Below are 21,351 nucleotides of genomic sequence, written 5' to 3'. Positions count from 1 at the left end.
GTCTGTTCTGGTTTAATCGCGGCACTGTGCGACGGAAGCTGTTCATTGCTTAATCGCTTTCCCTGTGCTCGTTCTTCGGAGGATATGCTACTAAGTACAGCTGCCGTATTGCAGTGCGCGCACGTGCATGGTATAGCTCTGCCACACACTACTACTTTCTGCTGCGCACAACTAAACGCCTCGTGCGCTGTGCTTCGTAGACGACTCCGCAGCGCTGCACGTTTCTAGAGGGCCAGAGCTCGCGATACGCGGCGACGCATGAGCGCACCTCGGTCGGCAAACGCTGCGCCGACGGCGATCGCATTCGCTGCGCCTGTAGGGGGATCGAGTGAGACGGCTGCGACTCTGGCGAGCCGGGCCCGCTGGGCTGCCAAATTAAGTCGCCGAGCTTTTCATAAATGTGCTGAAAGCCACAACTCCAACTCGAAAGCGTGGGATAACTGCGCTGAGAAGGCAGATTGATGCCGGAATCGGGAACGATAGGAGAAAATGCGCTGCGCTAGTTAGCGGTTTTTCGAGAAACGCGAAGTACGCAATATTATACCTAATATTAATATTCTGGTAGTTGCTTGCTTCGTCGAAAATAAATCAGCAGCAAAGATGCTGGACCGGATGAGGCCGATTTAATGGTGACGCCATCTGTACTGAGAGGGCGAAACGGACGTTATCGCCAGTTATCGGTATAGCCGGACATTTCGGTATTCAGCGGTGGCGGAAAAAAGAAAAGAAGAAAGAATACAAAAGTATATATATATATATATATATATATATATATATATATAATGCTAGAGCTTGCAATAGATATAGTAAGGGGGCCGATTATCTCCAGCATGCCAGGTGAGTACTTGTCGGCGGCCCGTTTTTCAAGGGGATGGCATTCGAAGCCGTCCGTCATCATCGTGAGGAAATCGACCTTTCCAGTTCACCATCGCCACTTACAACTAATTTTAGTTTATTCTGGTGCACGGAACAGCCAAGTACCGCTCTTAAGCGTGACGTTAAACGGGCAGAAGGCGTGGCGCATCAGAAACGCGACAAAAGAAAGACACATACGACACACACGTTTGGCGCTAACTTTCGGCAACGAGTATTTATTGCGGGGTCATCATCATCATCAGCCTCCATCACGATATACAAACAAGCCGAATGTGCTACTTTAGTTAAAGGGGCACCATAGTGGCTAATTCTAAGCCGAATGCAGGGTAGATTACATGTGGCTTGAGCATGTGTGGAGGCCACTTAGCAACGCCGCCGTTAAATCAACTGCGAATGTATACCCTGAAATTCGTGACGTCATATTTGCATTACCGGTGCCGTGGAAATTTAAAGTGACATTGAAAACTGAAAGATTGGCCCTCACTTTATCAGCTGATTATCGATCGGCCCCATTCATACATAGAAATAGATGAGAAATTACTTTGCAAGTTATACAATACCGGTCTTAGGTGATTTAGCGTTACTGTTTGAGTGTCATTTTAAACGTGTATAACGCACGGCCAAAACTATACCCACCTGCGAAATTGCGTGGAGCGCGAACGGGCGGAAGGGCCTTTTGTGCCTGCGCTGCTGAGCGACGCAGTATTCAGTTGGTGTTCCAGTGTTCGCAGGTGCCCTGAACACGCGGGCTATTAGCAGGATAGCGTTGGGATTCGGCAACCCATTGCTGCTCCACCTGCGGATGCTTTATTAAAATGTCCGCCTGCAGGGTGTTATAAATTATAAACGCGCGCTTCAAAGCCTGCGCCGCTGGGGAGTGAATCGATTGAGCACTCCTCTCGTACCGAGGTCTCCCCACTTTCCATGATATTGCTGCGCCCGGCGAAGTTTGAGACCGCCTGTTTCGTGGTGAATGATGGTGTTTTCTGGCTGTGTTTTGATCGTTGTGTTCTCTTCAACCATTCAAATTACAACAACTAGCACAGCGAATCAGTCTTAGGAGATGTGCTAACATTTTACCAACTCGAGCTGAAATTATCCACGAAGAGAAAAGAAAGAAAGAAAGAAAACGAAATCTGGCACTGTTTTCAGGACTGGTCCATTGCGCTCGCCAACAGGTGTGGAACGGTATGCGATTTTCGGTGAGGACTGTCCTGTGCCACAAGCATTTCTGCGAGAAATTAAATGTAGCATAATAATAATAATAATATGATATCGCTGAATATTCTGTATGTTACATATACAAGTTGCGCAATATGTAGTTCGATAAATGAGATATCGTAAGGCAATCAAATGTGCTCGGCAGTCGCCATGCAGTTTCACCTCGACTTTCGGTCGTGCACTTTCGTCGCCTTATTCACTGACCGTGCGTGGACAGTTGTGTGCTGCACGTAAAGCAGTACGGTTCCAATTACTCTGCCAACAATACCGCACTTCATCCGCACTTCATCCAGCGCACTGCACGGACACGCACTGCAGCGCACTGTCACTGTCACTCCCGTCCGTGCAGCGCACTGCGTGGTGGGAGTGAAGACTACAGTCTTCACTCCCGCCAACAATATGCCTCGCGTAACCAGCACGAACTATACTTTTACTCGTCGTCGTGTTATTTCACATGTTTAATCGGAGGTAAGGCCACAATTCGTAGAAGTTCTAAACTAATGTGTTGCTTCAGGTTTTGAAAGATTGACCAATGAGCGGCTTTGCAGCTGGTAAGGTATTGTATTAATACGGTGCATATGAGAAATTCGAACCGATCGTCTTGGTTATAGCAAAAGAGAAGTCGTCACGCATACTACAAACCGCTACAAAAATACGTGCTCTTGACGTTATTTACAACTTCGTTGGAGAAATAACACAAGATCCTTAGTTTGGCTTTAGGGGTGAATACCGCTCAGCCATTGTACTATATAGGATGAAGAGCAGGACGTATATTGCCTGAGCGCTGTGTGATATAGTGGGGACCAATCCTCCCGATAAGACCGGATGTTTCCTGTAATTAGGAGTTCGCGATTGATGAGTCACGTGTTCTCTGTGCACTGCTGACCTCTTCTCGCCACACTAGCGCATTTGGAGCACTAGCAAAGCAGTGAGCTTGGACGTCACTGTTCGGTTCTTCCCACCTGATCGGTTTCTTAACGTGCATACAATGAAACAAGACAATGAAAAAGGAACAGACGAACGTAAACAAGAAGTCAGCTCAAACCCATGGCCATCCTATTAACGTTTCGCGTGAAAAGAACGTGCCCGTTCTCTTTGAAGACGCATAACAGATATACTTTTCTACATCGGCGTAGAGGCCGTCTGCCGCCTTTTCATCTTTCTGCCGATAGTGTCGCGATTATCCGCGGTATCTGGAGTTACCGTATATGCTACCAAAGGTAGCATGTTCAGCATACAGCGATTCAAGTCAGTACGCAGCCACATACAGTAATTCTAGAGAAACCAAGTGCGAAGAACTCGAAGCGGCGGACCAGACAACGGGTGAGAGGTTGACACATGCACATGGTGGTGGACAGTCTCCCTAGATGTGTGGCCTAAAAGAGCTTCGCGACGCTGCGGCCTGCGCGGATTCGAGTTTTACGGTTTGGGGGAGTACGCAGCGAGGCTGAAATGTTCAAAAGAACCGTTCCAGCTCGCGAGCGCGACCCCTCGCGCAGGTGTTTTCACGCCACGTTGAACCGTTCCGTGGACCGGCGCCGCTTTCTAGGCTGAGCTGTAGTACTTACAAAGTCGTTACGGCTGAAAAAGGAAGAAAGAAACCGAGAACGGTGCGTTTGAATCCTTAGAGAGGTCGTAAACCTTGCGCCCTACGAAGTGAAATCCCGGTATGAGACCTTCGCGCGCTTGCAAAGTCCGTCCGGCGACAGGACACAAGGACGGGGTCACGTACAAACAGAAGATTAGAAAAAAAAAGAAGGCCACGTAAACAAAAGACTTGCGCTTAGCAGACGACGACGAGGACGCAGTTGTCAACCGCTGTTCCAGCTTGCGAACACAGATGGCGCCAGCGGTCCCATAGCCGTACCTTTCTCTATGGCCGTACGGTCGTTCGGTTACGCGAAGGAGGTCCACTGAGGAGCGTTACTAGGAAACGACACGGCCGGCGCGTTGTCCGGAAGGAGCGTTCGCCCTCCTCTCTGGAACGTCTTGCTCGTCTGGCCTGGTTGGCCAGCTGCTCCCGCGAGCAAGGCTCGCGCCTTGTTGGCTGTGGCGAGAGGAGAACGTTATGCATCGGGGCGTGTACGCGACCGTTCGTTCGGCTCACTTTCGCCTTCGGTGCACGACGCCACGAGGCGTCGCGCCGATCGGCAGCGATTAATAAAAGCGACACGGTTGTGGCGGCAGCACGTGACTGCTAACTGAGCTGACTGAGCGCGATAGAGAACATGGCCGTCTGCAAGCAGCTGCTGGAATGCGTTTTGCGAGGCGGCGTCGGCGTTGGTGGCGCGTGCGCATAGGAGTCGGTGTGACGCCACGCTGCTGTGACTGCCGGGGCGAAGCGAGTGTGTGAGTGTGGTGCGTGACGTCGTCGTCGCTGATCGGCAAGCGGCGCGTCGCCTGTCCTTACACGGCAGAAACGCGGCGCTCCCACGCCGGCCTAGAAAACGAAGTGCGGAGGACGTCGTCGTCGGCGGCTCGGCAACGGTTCCGACCGGCGAGCCGCTGCCTCACAGACATTCGCCGCGAACATGGCTGGCCGCGCGACCGACTGCGAGGACCCGAACCTCCAGAAGTACGAGTCGAGCCTGTACAAGTTCAAAGGTCAGTTGTCGTCTTCGTCGCCTGTCAGACTTCGCAGGGAACGCTCGACATGTGTGCTGAGCGTCTGTTGGTGCTGTTACTACTTAACGCCCATATAACGCCGCGCGTCTCTCTGAGAGAGACCTGCTAACGAGAACAGACGGCGCGGATAGCCGGATGCCTCCGCCCCTGCTCGGAGTCTCGCTCACTCAGCGTTTCTCTTTTTCTTCTTTTTCTCTTCGCGGCACCTTTTCAGCGGTCGCCTCCTGCGAGAGATCGACTCTATGAGCGCGAACTTGACTAGTTTCTTCTGCTCGCCCCATGTAGCGCCTCTCTCTCATCGACGGTGATGCAGGCGCACCCATGGATATTATTCCTGCCCGACTTCGTTCCACATCTCCCCCGCCCCACCGCCTCGCGCAACCCAGGTTGATCGCCGGCGAACTCGATATCGCCCCCCGTGTTCTCCGTTCCGCTGGAATGTCTCCGCGAAGAATTCCTTCCTACGCATCACCGAGTTGCAGGGGCTTGTTCGAAGGAATGCTACCGTGAAATGGGGTTGCCTCTTACGAGGTCGTCGGTTTCCTATAAGAGCCATCTTGTAACCTTGAGCGCTTAGACATTACCTTTATTGCTGATCGCGGACGCGGAGAACAGATATGGACAGATGGTTTGTGTACTGCTGAATTCTTGCAGCGATAGTGCAAGTGAGGCAACGAATGCAAATCTCGCTTCGGCGGATTACTTGTACAGTGACGCTGTGACTGCGACGGTGTAGTTGCGGCCGAGGGAAAGCGCAGTGTCTCCATGCGGACGATTCCGTTGCCGGGAGTGGAGCAAGGAACGAAACGCACGACTCGTTTGGACTTTCGCCACTGCATATGGGCGTCGGTCTTTTGGGTCTGCAGGTAGCCGGAGTTACCAAGCAACTCTCACCGATTTCTCAGCGGCAGCGCTTCTTTATAAGGACAAGTCCGCGCAGCAGCGTTACTCCAGCTGTGTTATCTTTTCGCTTGAACTAGTCGGTTCTGAATAAGGTGTTCGCGATGAATTTTCGCGACACTGGCAAAAGCATTGGTCGCGACACACCCTTTGTGCTGATACGGTTGCTGGACAGTCGCCAAAGCAGCAACTGGGCAAAAAGAAAGAATGCGGCGGCGTAGTGTAGCGATACATTCTGCTCCGAAGTTACGCTGAGATTGTGAAACGGTTGAATGAGGTCGTTGGTTTCGATTTCGAAAATAGCCGACAGTTAGAAAAGAATTGCGCCTGCGGTTTAGATTTCCCCGCGTGTTGACCTTTGTGACGTTAACGTTGAGCGTTAGGATGTCACGTTACATGTGCTGGTTCAACGAACTGTCCTTATTTTTGATGGTTAGTGCATGAATTAAGTATGCAGTTGCGAGCGACTGGATTCCATCGTGCTCACCGGGCTTTTCTGCTTTACGTAGTGTTTGTTAGTTATCGTAGCCCTAGGTGTTGGTATAATCTTCGACGGGGAAAGAAATAGGCTGTTAGTCTATAAGTGCATTTCCTGTTATACCTGTAACGTCAGTTTGTCATTCGAGGGCCCGAATTGGTTTGAGGGCGGGGCGGCGTCTGTAGCGACAGAGACGCCAAAATTAGAGCAAACGCAGTGGTGGTCCTATAGACCCGGAAGGGATAAAAACGCTCTATACATCGAGTGGCCACTTGGCCTACAGCGAATCAGGCTTGTCGACTTGTTTAACCAGCGAGCGCTCGTGTGTGCCCCAGTGGCCCGCACCGCATACTCTCGTGAAAGTCGGCCATGAAGCGACGCTAGATTCGTCGCTTCTGGCCACATCGCCGAAGTTGGGCAGCATTGTTCTTGGCTAGCAGCTGCGAGGCGCGCCAGTTTTAGTCGTCGCGCACGCCGTGGTCGGTGACCAGCCGCGTGTGCATAGACGTAGACATTTTGCAGATTATTGGAGACACGTTACGGACTACATTCTTTAGCAAACGGCGCGAATAACGGGACACCGAAAAGAGGCACATGACACAGCGCCTGTGTCGTGTGCCTCTTTTCTGTGTCCCGTTGTTCGCACTGTTTGCTAAAGAATGTGTTCGCACCAGCAAGCCCGGCTAGCCACTATTCTGAAGTTACAGACTAATTTTGTTTTCCAGCACAATTTTTCCCACGTGCTTACACTACAACCTCTATAATACCACATGTACAGTGATTTATTAAAGGTATAAGGAAAATCAGACACTAGGTATTCAATAGACGGTGTCTTACAGTCTGTGATCTATATTTATGAATAAAGACATGTAAACACTTTTAGACTGCCAGAACACTTTTTTATTTTTGCGTGAGAGAATACGTTAATCCGTCGCAGCTCGTCTCCGCATCCGCTCGCGAGCCGTTCGGTGCGAACACATCTCGTCTTAACGAGCCCTTGTAATTACGGAGAGGGAGAATACAGATTTGTCCGGTGTGGCCGATATCCGACCGGCGGGTTGGCGCGGCAAGCACAACAACTCCGCACGCAAGTGCGAAACGGGGTGTGCCTACTTGCTTGAAAAGTGACCCCGCGGTGAACAAATATTTTCGAACGAAGCTGCTCAGACATTTCTTCGAGTTTCGACCGAGTTTCACCCAACCGCATTCGCGAGCTCGCGAAACAGGCGTGACCGAAGGGAGATCTGCTGGGCGCCCGCTTGGCCAAGTCACGCAAGAACCGTGCGGGGGCGAGTCGGAACCCACGGCGATTCCTCGTTCGACTCGTCAGTATAGTGCAGCGCGCAAATACTTAAATTTTCCAACACGAATCGGATACTTCTGCATTGAATTCTTAACGGTCTTTGTTACTCGATTGGTCATTACATCTGTAATTTCATTTTATTTCGCAGTACCTTTGAGACCCAGAGGGAGAAACGGCAGAATTGCGAAATGCAGTACTACAAGGAAATTTATGCTTATACGATGTTGACTAATAATTTACGAATCTGTAAGCTCTGCGTTTCGCCCACTGCGCAGCCCGTTTCTCGGCACTTAAAATATCCGTGCAGGCGGCGTCTCGCGAGAACGCTGACGAGACGCCAGCGTGCGTGGAAGCCGTAAGAAATCTTCGGTGTTACACTTCCACCTGCTTAAAGTCACGACGGGTCTCTGAATGGCGTGCACCCAAGCGCGGTCTCGGAAGAGGCGAGGGCGAGCTCGGGGCCTCTGCTCCTTGGTGGACCGCATGTGCGCCACAGACGCGTTGTGCCCATCGGCGTTCGGAGAAAAACGCCGGCGCGCGTGGATCCCGCGTGACGCATTTCCGGGAGAGAGTGAGAGAGACGCATCCTGGTGTTGGCGAGGCGACGAAACAGCAAGCGCCGACGAATTGCAATAATTATTACTTACGTTGCATGCAAAGGGGCGCACCAGAAATATGTAATCGAACTGCGTCGTACGCCTTCAACGTTACGTTGTAAAGAACGAGTTTTAATGAATTTTGAAATTATAGCGGGCTGTTATCATAAATGAGGTCTTGTAACGAGTAGTGCCACAAGTCAGTTTGCTTTGAACTTCATTCGTACTTATTTGTTCGTAGGGGCTAAGTTTTCGTGCTGATTTATTTATTTGTCGGCCTGCTTCGCGCTGTTCGAGCGGCTGAATGAAGCAGCACTGGCGTATTGATTTCCCTTTTCGGCACTGCAGGATGGGAAAGAGAATGAAACTAAAGCGAAATTGATTGTCGCTGTAGTGAGTCAAATATTGCCGCCTGGAAGTTACATTGCCACGTGTTTCAAGCACTGCGTGCAACTCGCCGTGTTATAGAGCAGCAGCAAGTCGATGGAATTTGTTGGCTCCAGTTTCGTGAAAATAGCGTCGCCTCCGGCTTGCTCAGCGGTAAAAAAGGTACGGGCGCTCGCACCTGCCGCCGCAGAAACCAGTCGGCACCGACGACGAGCGGGGATCTCGTGCCGCGTTGTCGGGACTCGCGAGTTCGGAGGCCCACGGTCGCCGGAAGCGGGCGAGAACCTTGGCTGCGCGGCATTCGCCGCTTTGCCAACGTCGAGCGTGACGGGCGCGGGGTGTTCCGTCTTTTCGGTGCTGCAGTCCAGGTTTAAAAGCCGCTCGCTCCACCAGGGCCGTCGCCTCGGTTTCGGCGGTTGCGCAGGTCAGTTTGGTGGTCGCGCTTGCTGCGGTTTGGCGCCCTGTAGCTTGCTGCACCTGCGCGCCGAGAAAGCTATCGTCTCGCTTCCCCAACTGGCTCTCTTTGGCCGACTTTCCCGATAAGTTTAACGAAACAGCTCGGTGAACGTTTGTTTCGCTTGTTATAAAGCGCATCGGATGTGGCGGTCTTCCCCCGAAGCTTAGCTGTCCAACGACACTTAAGCAGAAAACCTTCGAAATGGGGGACGCAAGCTGCTCAGCTTGGTGCCAGGTTGAGGCAGGGTCGATGGGCGCGGTGCATGTGCAGAACCACAAATTATACGCGGATCCTTTTGTGTGTTGGCTGGGCAGATTGCGTGTGGTATGGGCGAACACTCGCGGTCCGCTGTTACTGAAGAATGACCAATAGTTGGATAAACGCACTTAATTTGTGACCGCGAGGGTTCTTTATTATTAATTACCGCATTTCCGCATAAATCACGCGACCACGAATGTAACGTGAAGGACGACTTTGTCTCGGAGAAAAAGAAGCAAACTATATATTACGATTATAACGCGAAGTGATAGCGCAATGAAGCACGAAACGACGCGTCAGAGCGGTTGACCCACAGGGCGCTTTATTCGCGGTTACGGTGAACTGCCGTCGCAAATTACAGTGAAATTCAGGACGGGTGCACGCTCAATTTACTCGTTGTCGCTGCTGACGTCATTGGCACCGTCCGCGAGAGCGGCGTCGGCGTTCGCGTTTTATTACCAACCAGAATATAACGCGAGGCGCGCTCTCACACAGGAAGTTAAAAAAAAAAAAAGCTCGTGCAAATGTAGGGTATTGAACGAAGGATAAGTTACTATGAATTGCTGTAACCTTCGTAGTCCGGGAGTTTAGTCCAATCCGCGAACTCTCGGACGGAACCGATATGCCGCAGCCATTGAGTAAAAATCAAGCGCCGAGTTGCTGTTCCCGGAGAAAACGAAAGTTGCCGTATCTGTTCGGCGCGGCGCGCGTGTAGACACAACTTCCTAGCATAGGAGCGACAATACTGGGTTTTAATGCCGTCTTCTTTGGGCGAGAGGCCTCGATGGAATGGGGAATGTGCGAGCGTGCGTGCCCTATATGCTCGTATCGCGCTTGAAGGTCTTTCCAGAGCGCGTGGCGTTGCCGACTCGTGCCCCTTGCCATTCATCGCGCATTATGTGTGGTGTTATAGGGCGATCGAACACGCCCACCAAATCGGGACAATATTCACGGGGAAGGGAGAGAGAGAGGTGGTGTGTGTACGCGCCGCACCTTCTGAATGTCTTGTGTGCATTTTTTTTTACTCTTTTTACGCTTGGAAACATCTCACCAAAGAGATACCTCGGGCGGCAACACGCAAGCATCCGATGTGCGAATGTTCGTCCGGACAAATTCCGAACGAATTCCGCAGTTTCCACATCGGGGGCGTTCGAGCCCGCAGCTAGCAAGTCTAAAGGAGCTGGAATATTCCAATTGATGTTTGCGTTAGAGTGTCCGCGGAATGTTGTCCACATACCGGGATGTTGTAAATGGATAGTGGTGCTACGCGCGATGCCAGAGGATGAGGGTGGAAACGTTTGGATGCCGCTCTGTTGAGAGGCGCACTGCTGTCGGCGTCGTTTAATTTGGCCCATAGACTACTTCGTTCGTATTGAAGTTGTGAGTTAATGTCGACCCCATTTCGCACGCCCGTCTCGGAGGTCTGGGAATCGACGCGTGTGTACAGTCGGGGAACTCGCGTGTCGACTGCCCTGGATGTTGTCACCCCCTTCCTGGAACTGACGCCATCCGGCGCAGTGCGATTCGTCAGGGCAGGCTGTCCGCCGCCAGATCCTCCGCGAGCGTCACTTGACTAAAAATGGTGAGACAAGGTCGGGCCGCGTTGGGAGGACCCGCGGCAGCGCGCGTGCTCTCGCCCGTCTGTCACCGTCGCGTCCGCGCTGCTGGCGCCGCGGCGGCCGGCATCTCTCGCGCGCTCCCGCAAGAAAGGACGCGCATTGAGTCGCGGGCGCCGGCCTCCTCCCTCTCCGGCCCGCCGGTGTGTCCGCGGTCTCTCTCCTCCCCACGCAGTCGGGGATCCCAGGCTCCAGAGCGCGCGCGTCAGGAAATGAGGAAACACTTCCCGACTCATGCGTAGTTTACGGGGTGCTGCACCTCGCTGTTCTTTCATCCCGGCGTCGTCTGCACGCCACCGTTCGTTTCACTGGGTGCAGACTTCGTGCGTTCAGAGCGTTGTCCGCACAGCGGTGTAGTAGGGCTCGCGCAGGCAGTGCCGGCGGGCCTGTGAGCAACTGTACTGGCACCGAACCGCAGTGGACCACTTCACGAAGGGCGCTGTGGGGCTGCCGTGCTGCTGAGCGTGAGGTCGCGGGTTCGATGCATTCGCAGCGCAATAAATGCGTGGCGCACCTGCTTAGCGGAGGCCAATTCGCGCATGCTCGCGTCATTGGCTCGCTGTGCGAACAGTCGCGAAGGAACTAGCTCGTCATGGAGCTGTCTTCGCTGCTCCAAAACAAGTAGCCACGCGGCCATCTACGAGATGTGTCGCGTGTGTCCGGCGCGCTTTGCAGCCTGACGCCTGGCTGCGTGTCGGTCAGCGGGAGAAGAATGCCTCGTTTCGAACAGCATTAAAGAAGGCACCGACGTCGCAGAGGCTCTAAGCAAATACTACCAATTCGTACCTCGCCGTGAATTGGCCCAAATTGCGAATTCAACGTTGGTGTAGCATATGCACAATTCGTATAGCGCGGTATCGTGTGACTGTTTGTGCGAACACGAGACGGAACAAGCTTGTAATGCTTGCGTGGGTGATTTCCGTGACCTGCTTTCACGTAAGGACGACAACAATAAAGCTAGTAGTAGTAACAATAACGATAATAAATTGGACAAAGAAGAAAAAAGAAAGGGCATCGCGTGCTCGGCGTCTTTTGGCGCACTTCCCGTCACCTTCGGCCCCCTCGTCTTCTCCCCCGTCACGTTTTCCTTGATTGTATCTTCGTTTCGTGCGCGGCGCTTCGACATGCGTTTGTTTAGCTTGCTGGCAACCGGCGGAATTCTAATTAGGAAGGCGGTTGATCGCTGCTCGCGTTAGGACAGCATCTCCGAGTCGTCTTTGTATTCTAGGAGAGAAATTTACGACTAATTCTAATATTACACGTTTTTCGCACAATAGTAATATTTTACTGCCTAGGGCTCGCACTAATTACCGACAAAATACCTTGAGCTACGCCGCCATAGGAGTGGGGTATAGTCTACCCTTGGAGGCTAAAACCTCGTCCTCATTATAATTATTTTCAAGCTTTCAGTTTGCCTGTTCGTGAGCAGTTGATTTATATGACGATCGCTGTCGTTACTTTCTCCTCTCGAGTGAATTTCGTGTATTCTTATTTATGTTGGTGCAGTTACTCCATGTCGTGTGATTTATCAGGGTTCATTTTCTATTTGATTGCATCTGTGACACTTCGTTATGCCCCCCCCCCCCCCACGCACACACACACGCACACTTTTTTTTTTTTGCAGTTTGACACTCCTAATGCTTACTCATTAAAAGCTGCTGAATGACTTGTGGGCCGTAGATCCATGTAAAAGGGACCGTCGAAAGGAAAACATCACTGGTTGCAGCGTTAAAAAAAAAAAAAACCTTTACCTAACTATAGACGGGCAAGAACACTGACAGACGACAAGCAGAAATCAGAGGTTGTTATGTAGGCTTCCGTCGCGAAACCGAAAAAAATTAATAAAGATAAAGCTTACAAATCCCATTTTGTATGTGCATTGCTTCGAAAACTGTTGTCGTCACACTTCTGACAACTTGCGATACTTGGTTTTAGCAGGCGGAGAACAATAACCAGACTTTCGGTTGTTGCGAAATGTTCAGCTAGTTTCGCAACAACCGTTCGCAACAAGCTAGTTCCTTTTCCAATACGAATAGTATTCAAGTTTTATTAGAAGCTTCGAACGTTCGCCCACCGCTGCATTATTATTATTATTATTATTATTATTATTATTATTATTATTATTATTATTATTATTATTATTATTATTATCGTCGTCGTCGTTGTTCTTGTTGTTGAACACCTGTAGACACCATGAGAAGGCCCGGGTTCGCAAATTCTTGAGAGTTTTAAATTCTGTTTTATTGTTAGGTGCACCGCGTTTGCATTTCGTGTCAATCACTTACGGCTCGCTCGCACCGGCGACTGGCAGCGGTCGTGCGACCGTGGTCGCAAAACTGCTAAACCAATCAACGGCGCGCCCAAAGTTAGTATGTGCTTTAATCCGGCGTCCGCCTGCGTCGCACCAAATAAAGTCCACTCCACCGTGGCAGAGTACAGGAATGTGATTGGTGTCCTGCCTCGTGATGCTGGGGCGCAGCACTTCCGGCAACGTGTCGAATGTACGGTGTAGCATTCGCAGGAAACCCAACAGCAGCAAAAGGAAGCACAAAATTTACGCACCGGTTCCCACGCAACGCGAACTAGAAGTGACAAGCTACTATCCACGCTACTCCTCGTCGCGCGCGTGGCACTCTAGCAGGATTGCTGTGCCGGCCTCCTGTCGCGAACTGCAGCACGGGGGGGAACACTGGCGTCGCTTTGTCCCCGCAGGCTGCCACAGCCGACACCACGCACGGCACAGCACGTCAGCACAGTGACGGCGTCTTCCTCTTCGCTCGAATCAAAACCCGTGGCTGCTGCCCGAACGGGACAACAGCGAAGTGGGCGCGAGCTTGCGTAGATATCTGGAGCTCTCGCCGAGAACGATAACCTCCGGGATTTCGACCTGCAGGTCGCGCCCGCCCGGGCTTGCCGGTGTGAGCATCGGTCGCGTTCAGTCGCTTATTAGTCGCCAGTCGCTAATGGTCGCGCGACCTCCTCATGTAGCCGATGTTTCGATGATTCGACAATATTGCGGGAGCTGAAGGGTGCCTGCATAAAATGCACGTCGATATCACAAACCCAAACTCGTTAGTCGTTGCAGTGGCCGTGTGCCCCTTTCTGTCTAGTCCCGTCTTCTAGCGCCGATTTTCTGTCCCGCGTGTCTTTGGGAAGTTAGGCGCCATCAGTCAGTCGACCACATTCTCGGTCGTACTCGATGTCTGGCGAGTTAGTTTGTCGGGAATTTCAGGCCTACACTGTAGTCTCTGAATTAATGCTTCTTACGTCTAGACCCTTCGATGAAACATCCCGCAGTCATGCGGATCCTGTTTGAAAGACTTGATATAGTTACGTCTTTTCTCTCACACTCTATCCTGTATGAATCAATCGAGGAAGCGCTGATGTGGCTTTTGTCTAAAGGTCGCATGACAGCCGCAACGCCTTCTCGCAGTGGTAAATAAAAAAAAAAGGAAAGGGGAAAAAAAGTTTAATCGCACTGCGTAGACAGTTCTGGCGCCTCTGTTGCTCCGCAGCGTCGGCGCAAGGGAACGATTTGTTTCAAGCGTGCTAATCGGCATGGTTCTGAACGCGGCGTTAATCCGTCCACGCATGGATCATTAAGCGCGCCTCGGGTGGCGGGGCAATGTGCGGCTGCCAAGAAGCGTCCCGCGGTGCGGTGGCCGGTATACGAGAAGAGCTCTCTCTCGTCGCCTTGTTCAAACTTCCCGGTGTATTTTTCTGACTAAGCAGTGCTCGCGTCGTGCCGGAAAGTGGCCAAGGTCAGTCTGGTTTGGCGATCTCCGACCGTCTCACGTGGTTCCCGGGAAGAGAGTCTCGCTTGGCCACGCTCCAGGTTTTGTGGAGAGCAGCTCGCGCGCACCTGTTCGAAAAGGCCAAGTGAGTGACCGCTGCTGCGCAGGCGGGTTTCTCCCCGCGACACGTGCCCGCGTTGCGCGTAACGGCTGTGCGCATTTTGGGCCCGCAGTGCTCGCGGATTGAACGGAACGGCTTCAAACTTGGCCCGCAGGTCGCGCGGTGGTGCAAATATTTCGATGGGCTATAACGATGCATGCCGATAGCTCGCGGAGCCCCGCGCCTGCACAGAACTCCACCGGTGGCTTCGGCGCGGTGCACTGGTCACGGCTTCCCGTTGACGCCACTTCTCTGTTCCCTCTTTCTTGACCCTATTTCTTGAGTTTCTGTCTCCGTCCTTCCGTCATCCTGCTCTATTTCTTTCAACAAAGCACAGTGAAGAAAGTGACGTGGGAATGGTGCTTCGCGGCGTCGCAAGGGCACGCGATGGAATGGCGCTGCATCGTGGTTCAGTTTTCGGACGTGCCCCTTGAGCTTCGCTTTCTCCAGTAGTATACCTCCGCCCTGTGTTATATGGAGTCGTGGTTTTCACGGTTGTGCCAGCAGTGTTAAGCGTTCGCCCGACAAGCGAAGGGTTTCCGGTTCGAATTTGGCCGTCGGATCAAGTTGCGCTTAAATCGCTTCATTGACTGCAGAGTTTCGGCTCGCTTTAAGGTTGAACTTCTTTTTTTTCAGGCCGTGCTTCGGTGTCAACAGCACCGGAAACCGAGCAGACGCGATCTGTTCCAGCAGTACCGTTACTTTGGGCGTGTGTGGGGAACGTGCATCGTCCACCTGTCCGCAGGCTGTCGAGGGCACGGTCGACGAAATGCACCTTCATCCGCTCGCAAACGCTTTTGCGTAGGACGCTGTATGCTTTGGTGTTTGGCGAGTCATCCAATGCGCAGGACAGGTTACCGTTGGTCTCATAACAGAATTGGCGCCAAAGAAAAGGAAAGTCGACGGTGACGTGATTGGGAAAGTGGCGGGCATATGTTAGGACCGAGTCGGCCGACGCGGGAAGGGGCCTCGAACAGGGGGTCACCTTCGTTCAGCGGTGGACTCAAATTGTCCGTTGATGATGATGATGACGACCAATTGATGCACCAGTATACAGAGGCGGTACAGAGCGTCGCACCTTAATCATAACTAGTCGAAAGCATTCTGCGTGGGACATTTCAACTCCATCTGCTTATGTTTTAGGTTGTTATAGGCTGTCATCCACTTCCTCGGCAACTTAGTGAGCCCCACAGATTTCAGTGACAGCTGTGCGAATAGCCGCTGGCCAAGTGATGGAGAGCGCAGGCAAGATTGATGACGATAATGATGATGATTTATTGGCTGCTCGATCGGAGAAAGAAAATTTAAATGTGACGCGACACTTGTTAGCGCTAGGAGCATAGCGTACACGTCATAGCAGGATTACAGTGCCAGCGAACATGGAGCCCTGTATATCGACTATGCGTGCGAACCGGGGTTTGCCAATATCGTCCACGGGCGGGCTCTGCGATCGGATTCGCATTTCCCGCTTCTCGTTTGCGAAATTCACCTGTTGCTGCCGCGTTGCGCGGCCAGAAATCGAATCCGATGCTTGGCGAGCCGTGTCTGTTCGGCGTGCTCGCTTCGCTCGATCGCCCCGCGTCGCCGCCGGCGGTGTGTGCGTGCGTGAGTAATGGACCGGTGCGGACGCGTTTCCTCTTCGGAGAGAAACCGTCGCCGGCATGGCGCCCGCTCGGATGTTCCTGTCGCCACCTCTGTCGTGTGTGTGTGCGTGTACGGCACAGCGCGTCGATCGGCGTTTAAGCAACGTCGCGCCTGCTTGCGGAACATATCAAGGCCGCGTCGCGCTCCGTGGCGCTGTGTTTGTCCCACACAAGCGGCGATACTCGAGCGCTGCGACGCGTGGTTCGTCGACTGCGGCGACGCGGATGGGGCCTCGCTTTTTTTGCGTATTGGCGGCCGAACTGACTTGCTCGCGTCGACGATTCGCCTATGGCCTTGCGAGGAGAGCGCCTGCGCCGTGTTTCGTTCGGATGGGCTTCGATGACCGTGACCCTGATGATCGCGCCCCGTCGGTCCTTGCAGGAGGAACTGACGCGGCCTCGTCTGAACTGCCATTAACGTTGGTGGTTATAGGCTGACTTTACCGCCTAACCCAAAGGCGACATTCTGAGGCCGGCCGGTCGGAATTTCCTCGTTTCGAACGCCATGGCGAAGCGACAAAGGAAAATTAAGAAAAAAAACGGCAATTTTCGCCAATGTTCTGACCATATATATAACAGAACGTGTCCCTTTAGGATCACTCAAAGGAAATGGTAGTCTACGGCCTAGATCCGAGTTAACGCTGTTAATATTAGGCTAACCTTTCTCCTTCGTTTATTATTTTTATTTAGAGTGCGGTGGAATTACGATAGCAGGCAAGTTTTCAGTGTTTACTAATTCTCTTTGCCTGCTGTCAGGATTGGGGGCTCAGTCCCATCGCTCGTGATCCGTTGTCAAGATTGGAGTCGGGCATGAATTAGAAGGTAGCTGGCCCATGCCGTCGTCCAACTTATCTACGCATAGGACGTTGATGAAGGGAAGGACTGCTTCTCATCGAGAACGAGGAATATGGGTTTATTTACAGTATTTATATCAGTCTAACATGACTGTTTGAGAAAGTACATCAGTCTAACATGACTGCTTGAGAGAGAGTGACCTGAGCAGCCGCACAACAGCGGTTTTTAAACACTCGGTCCTCTCCCGATACAAGGTGATGCGAACGTTCGTTAGTCATCGCAAACTAGCCGCCTCTCCGCAGGACGGTCTACACACACACATGCACACACACACACACGTGTTCACGGTCCGAAACCGACACCATACGAATTTCGTAAAACTCGGAGCCGTTCCGGGCAGCGCGTTGTCTTGCGTCTTGGTCGGTGCGTGGGAAGGAGCGAAAAACGGCGTTCCCGCGGCAACTCGCGCACCCGTATCTGATCAGGTCCGCGTTGGGGAGTTTGGTAACAATAGTTGGCCCGCCGAACTCATTCCGTCACAACGGCGATGAGTCTAGAGGTTGGCGGTGGTTTCAGCACAAAGCCTGCTTCATCGAACGCATCCTAGCTGAAGCGACGGAGAGTGGGGGATGCGCGTATTGTTCCCCGACACAAAGTCGATTTAGTCACGCTGTGGCTAGAGGTTGGCGGCGATGCTCCCGAGATGTTGCTTCCACAGTCGCAACTGGTTGGCAAAACTTGCATTGCAGCTGGCCGTTCTTAACACTGCACCCGTTAGTCTACACATGGCAATTTTCGTATTTTTTCAAGTTTTATTCTTCGTATGTTCGCGTGGAAATTAACAGCCTATTTGAATTTCTGTCGGGTAGAGATTTGGGTGGGGTGTGGGTGGTGGCAGGGGGTTTCGTATTTGCCGGTGTGCCGGAGTTAAGGGGACAATGTAATTCTATGGAATTCCAAGTGTTTTTTTTTTTTTTAGATGTATGTCATGTTTTATCGTTTGCGTCCAAAGCGGATGGCAGCCTATTGTCGGCGGCATTATCTGGGTATGCTTGCGCCTCTTCTAGAGCCAGCAACATGAGATATGTTGAGCGAGTGTTCCGAGTTTCTCGGATTATACGTATCAGTGCTCGCGTCGTCCACTGTATCGGAACAGCGTAACAACTACAGCACTGCCAACTCCTTTCGCGGGAGTAGCCATGCAGCGCTTGCTCTACGCATAACTCTACGGAAAAGTCTAAAGCTCCTGCCAACAATGGAACATGTGCCCACAAGCGATATACATATTCCTTCGGGTCAGTACCATATAACTCCCATGGGCGTCCAAATATGGGACAGAAAGAGTTGCTCGCACAAAAGAAAGTTGGTAACACTCTCTGGTAAGAGTGAGTTGTGAGGAGACATAGGCACAGTACGTGGGGTCTTCTTGAAATTTAGAGTGCTCTGGCAATAGCTTTGCCAGTTTTAAGCAAACTGTATCCTGGCTCTCCCTTGCCCGCTGTAACTATGAGAGAAATTACACGAGTAATTTCAATGTGCGTTTGCTTTCAACTGTAAGAAACACGCCGTCAAAGCTTATCGAGACCGCCCAGTGTTTCATCCCATCGATGATACCGGGTGACCATGTTTAAGTTCCTCAGTGTTTTTGGACATCACCTGTGGCAGATGGCATGATTGTAGTCCTCGAGCTGGATTGGTCATAAAATGCGGACATAACTAGCGCGAGAAACAGAAACATATTCAACTAATTAAAGAAATCGCTAATTCTTATTTAATTAGTTTACGGCACATATTGCAATTTACGAATCGTTGCCGGTGAGTTAGCAACGCATATTGACTTAGAATTCATTTTTCACGATGACCCTTGCCAAAGTATAGAGAAGTTTAAAGGAAGATGGAAACTCGAAACGATGGGTAATTAGTCGAGCAAGGAATCTCGCTTTAAGCCAACGTTTGGACTAGGGGACTTGTCTTCTATAATTTCATTGCCCAAGTGTGCGACAAATTACATGTGTGTTCCAGTTACTTTTGGGCTTCATTGCATAAAGGAGCATTTTGTAAAATAAGTGGAACAAGAGGGTATTTTTGCCGCTGGTTTGACTTGATGGCGCATGTCTAGAAACCAATGGCGTCCTTAAAATTAGTTCCTAGTGGTTGTGCCTATAGCAAGCTCACCGACTACAATTCGTAAATTGCGATATGTACAGGAAGGTAATTAATTAAGCAGGTAATCAGTTAAATTTTATGAATTAGTTGATGATGTGTTTTTATTTTTCTTGCAAGTAATGCCCCCCTCTTTGAGTAATCTACCTCCAGGACCAGAATTGTGCTATATGCCACAGGTGATCTCTAAAATCTCTGTAAAGCTTTAAAATGATGGGTGGATGGACGGATGAACTTTATTGTGGTCTTATGGGGAGCGCGCGAGCGCGCAGCGGGCCGCTCCCTTGTCCCGTTGGACAGCCCATAACTGTTCTTCCGAGGTTGGAGCTGCGTATACAACTGCATACCAGCGTGAAGGTGCGTTGCTTTCAGCGCCGCGTAAAGCGGGACACTGCCAGAGCATGTGAGATCAGTTCGCTAAGTCATTGCGTATAGTGCACATGCACTTGTTCTCTGAATTTCGGGGTAAATCCTGTGAAGAAGTAAGGGGTTTGGGTATGCGCCCGTCTGCAGCTTAGTATCAAAGCTTGAGGTCTATTGAGTTTACAATGTGCTAGGGGGTAGATCCTCCGAGCCAAGTAACTTCGTTGTACGAGGAAGGAGAGTCCCGATTGTCTGTATCCCCAACGTCACGCTGCCCTGTAGCTACATGGTCGATGATCATTGTGTGCCGACTCATTGAGGTTGAGTGAGGCACCCTCAATCTGCCGCATGTGGGCTGGAAACCAGATGACTGCGTGTGGCTTGATCTCCTTGCTTCCTGGTATCCCTATAGCGCCAGCTCGGATATTGTTCCTTTGGGAAATGCCCGAATGGCCGATCACTGTAGATTGTTGTCCTCTTGTCCAATAAGGCCATCGCTATTGCAGCCTGCTTCTGCGATCTCAGAGGACGTCGTCCGAATCGAAATTGAGTTCGTGACTTGACTTTCATGGCTCACGCTAACCGCAGCGAAGGCCTGTCCGTCAGCGTGGCGCGTTGCGTCTACGAAACTGTTCTCCGAAGCCCGTGCACGAGCCTTTCTCGGGAGGGCCTTGTAGGGTTTGGAGGACGTGACTTCGGGATGAAAACCAAACTTGGGAGGGATTTATTCTACATTATGTACAGGGACGAGAGCGTCAGGTAACAGACGTACAGACATTACGGGCCGGCAGCAACTCGGACGCTGCGGCCCGCGGCAAGAAGTTCGAGAGAGGTGAGTCAGGGAATCAGGGCATATCCCAGAATGCTCAGGTCTCTCTGGAAGGCTTCTTATAAGCCCTTCGAGCACTGCAAGTCACGTCATGTTTGACCAATGGGAGAGTCCACTCCGATGACGCCACTTGCAGCCAATGGTAGGCGCCCGTGTCGCGTGGCACACCTGTCGGGGCTCTCTGCGGTCTTGCCACGCAGACTGGCAATCCACTTGTAGGCTGGAGAAGGAGCGGGGGGGGGGGGGGCGCTCGTGCACCTGCTTCATTGTCGGATGCCCACCTGCTCCCGGTGACTCGGCTCCGCAGCGGTGGCAAATGCCTTCTTCAAAGACGAAGGGGGTCGATTGCGCTCCATTGTCCCAGGCCCCCTTCTAATCCCGGCGACGCACGAACTTGTTGCCTTAAACTTGTTTGCTCGGCCGCTTCTCTGGAATGCGCTTTCCTGCTTTTGCATTCCTCAATTAGCTGTGCTGCCACTCGAAGCGGTTTGGGGAACTCGAAGTAGCCTCAGGAACCAGCTCCATATCTAACAGCTCGTCCTCGCCCCGGTTGTTCTGAATGGCCGGTGAACTCAATTCGCTGGCCAGGAGGAACGCTGAAAGAAGCTGCAGGGTACTGGGGTCGAGCCTCGTTTGACGAACTTCGGGATCCTAGGCCCTGGAGAACAAACGTCAAACAAACAAAACAGCACAGCGCTGCACCACGCGTAAGCGCAGGCTCTTCACCCCTGACTCGCCAGACTATTACTGAGTCAAAATCAACCCTGATCTTTTAGTTCCCCAATTTTGACAACAGTTCCAACCACCCTTCCAAACAGCTATCCATTTCTCCTCGATTGCCGACAAGACCAGAGTACTATTGTTGTTGCAAAACAAAAGGGTCGCCGAGGATGCAAACAACAAATGAAAACAGCCGAACATAACATAAGTGGCCTAACTACACGAAC

At 51.8% G+C, this 21,351-nt stretch overlaps 1 protein-coding gene across 12 annotated transcripts in view; it reads left to right on the top strand.

Annotated features, from left to right (window-relative positions):
- The window catches only part of shot (dystonin-like protein short stop), a 315,979-nt gene that overhangs the window by 47,610 nt on the left and 247,018 nt on the right, over positions 1 to 21,351 (top strand). For 2 of the 12 annotated variants that reach the window (XM_065424853.2, XM_065424850.2), the window contains exon 1: positions 4,299 to 4,701. The exons of the other annotated variants lie outside the window; for them this stretch is intronic. In XM_065424853.2, the coding sequence (XP_065280925.1) occupies positions 4,629 to 4,701 (73 nt within the window). In that variant the 5' untranslated portion in view covers positions 4,299 to 4,628. Of the gene's footprint in view, positions 1 to 4,298; positions 4,702 to 21,351 lie in introns of those variants that run through there. 12 annotated transcript variants of the gene reach the window in all.

Source organism: Dermacentor albipictus, chromosome 6, assembly GCF_038994185.2.
Source record: "Dermacentor albipictus isolate Rhodes 1998 colony chromosome 6, USDA_Dalb.pri_finalv2, whole genome shotgun sequence".
Lineage (NCBI taxonomy): Eukaryota > Metazoa > Arthropoda > Arachnida > Ixodida > Ixodidae > Dermacentor > Dermacentor albipictus.
Note: the sequence above shows the minus strand (reverse complement) of the source record. Positions and strands in the feature narration are given on the sequence as shown.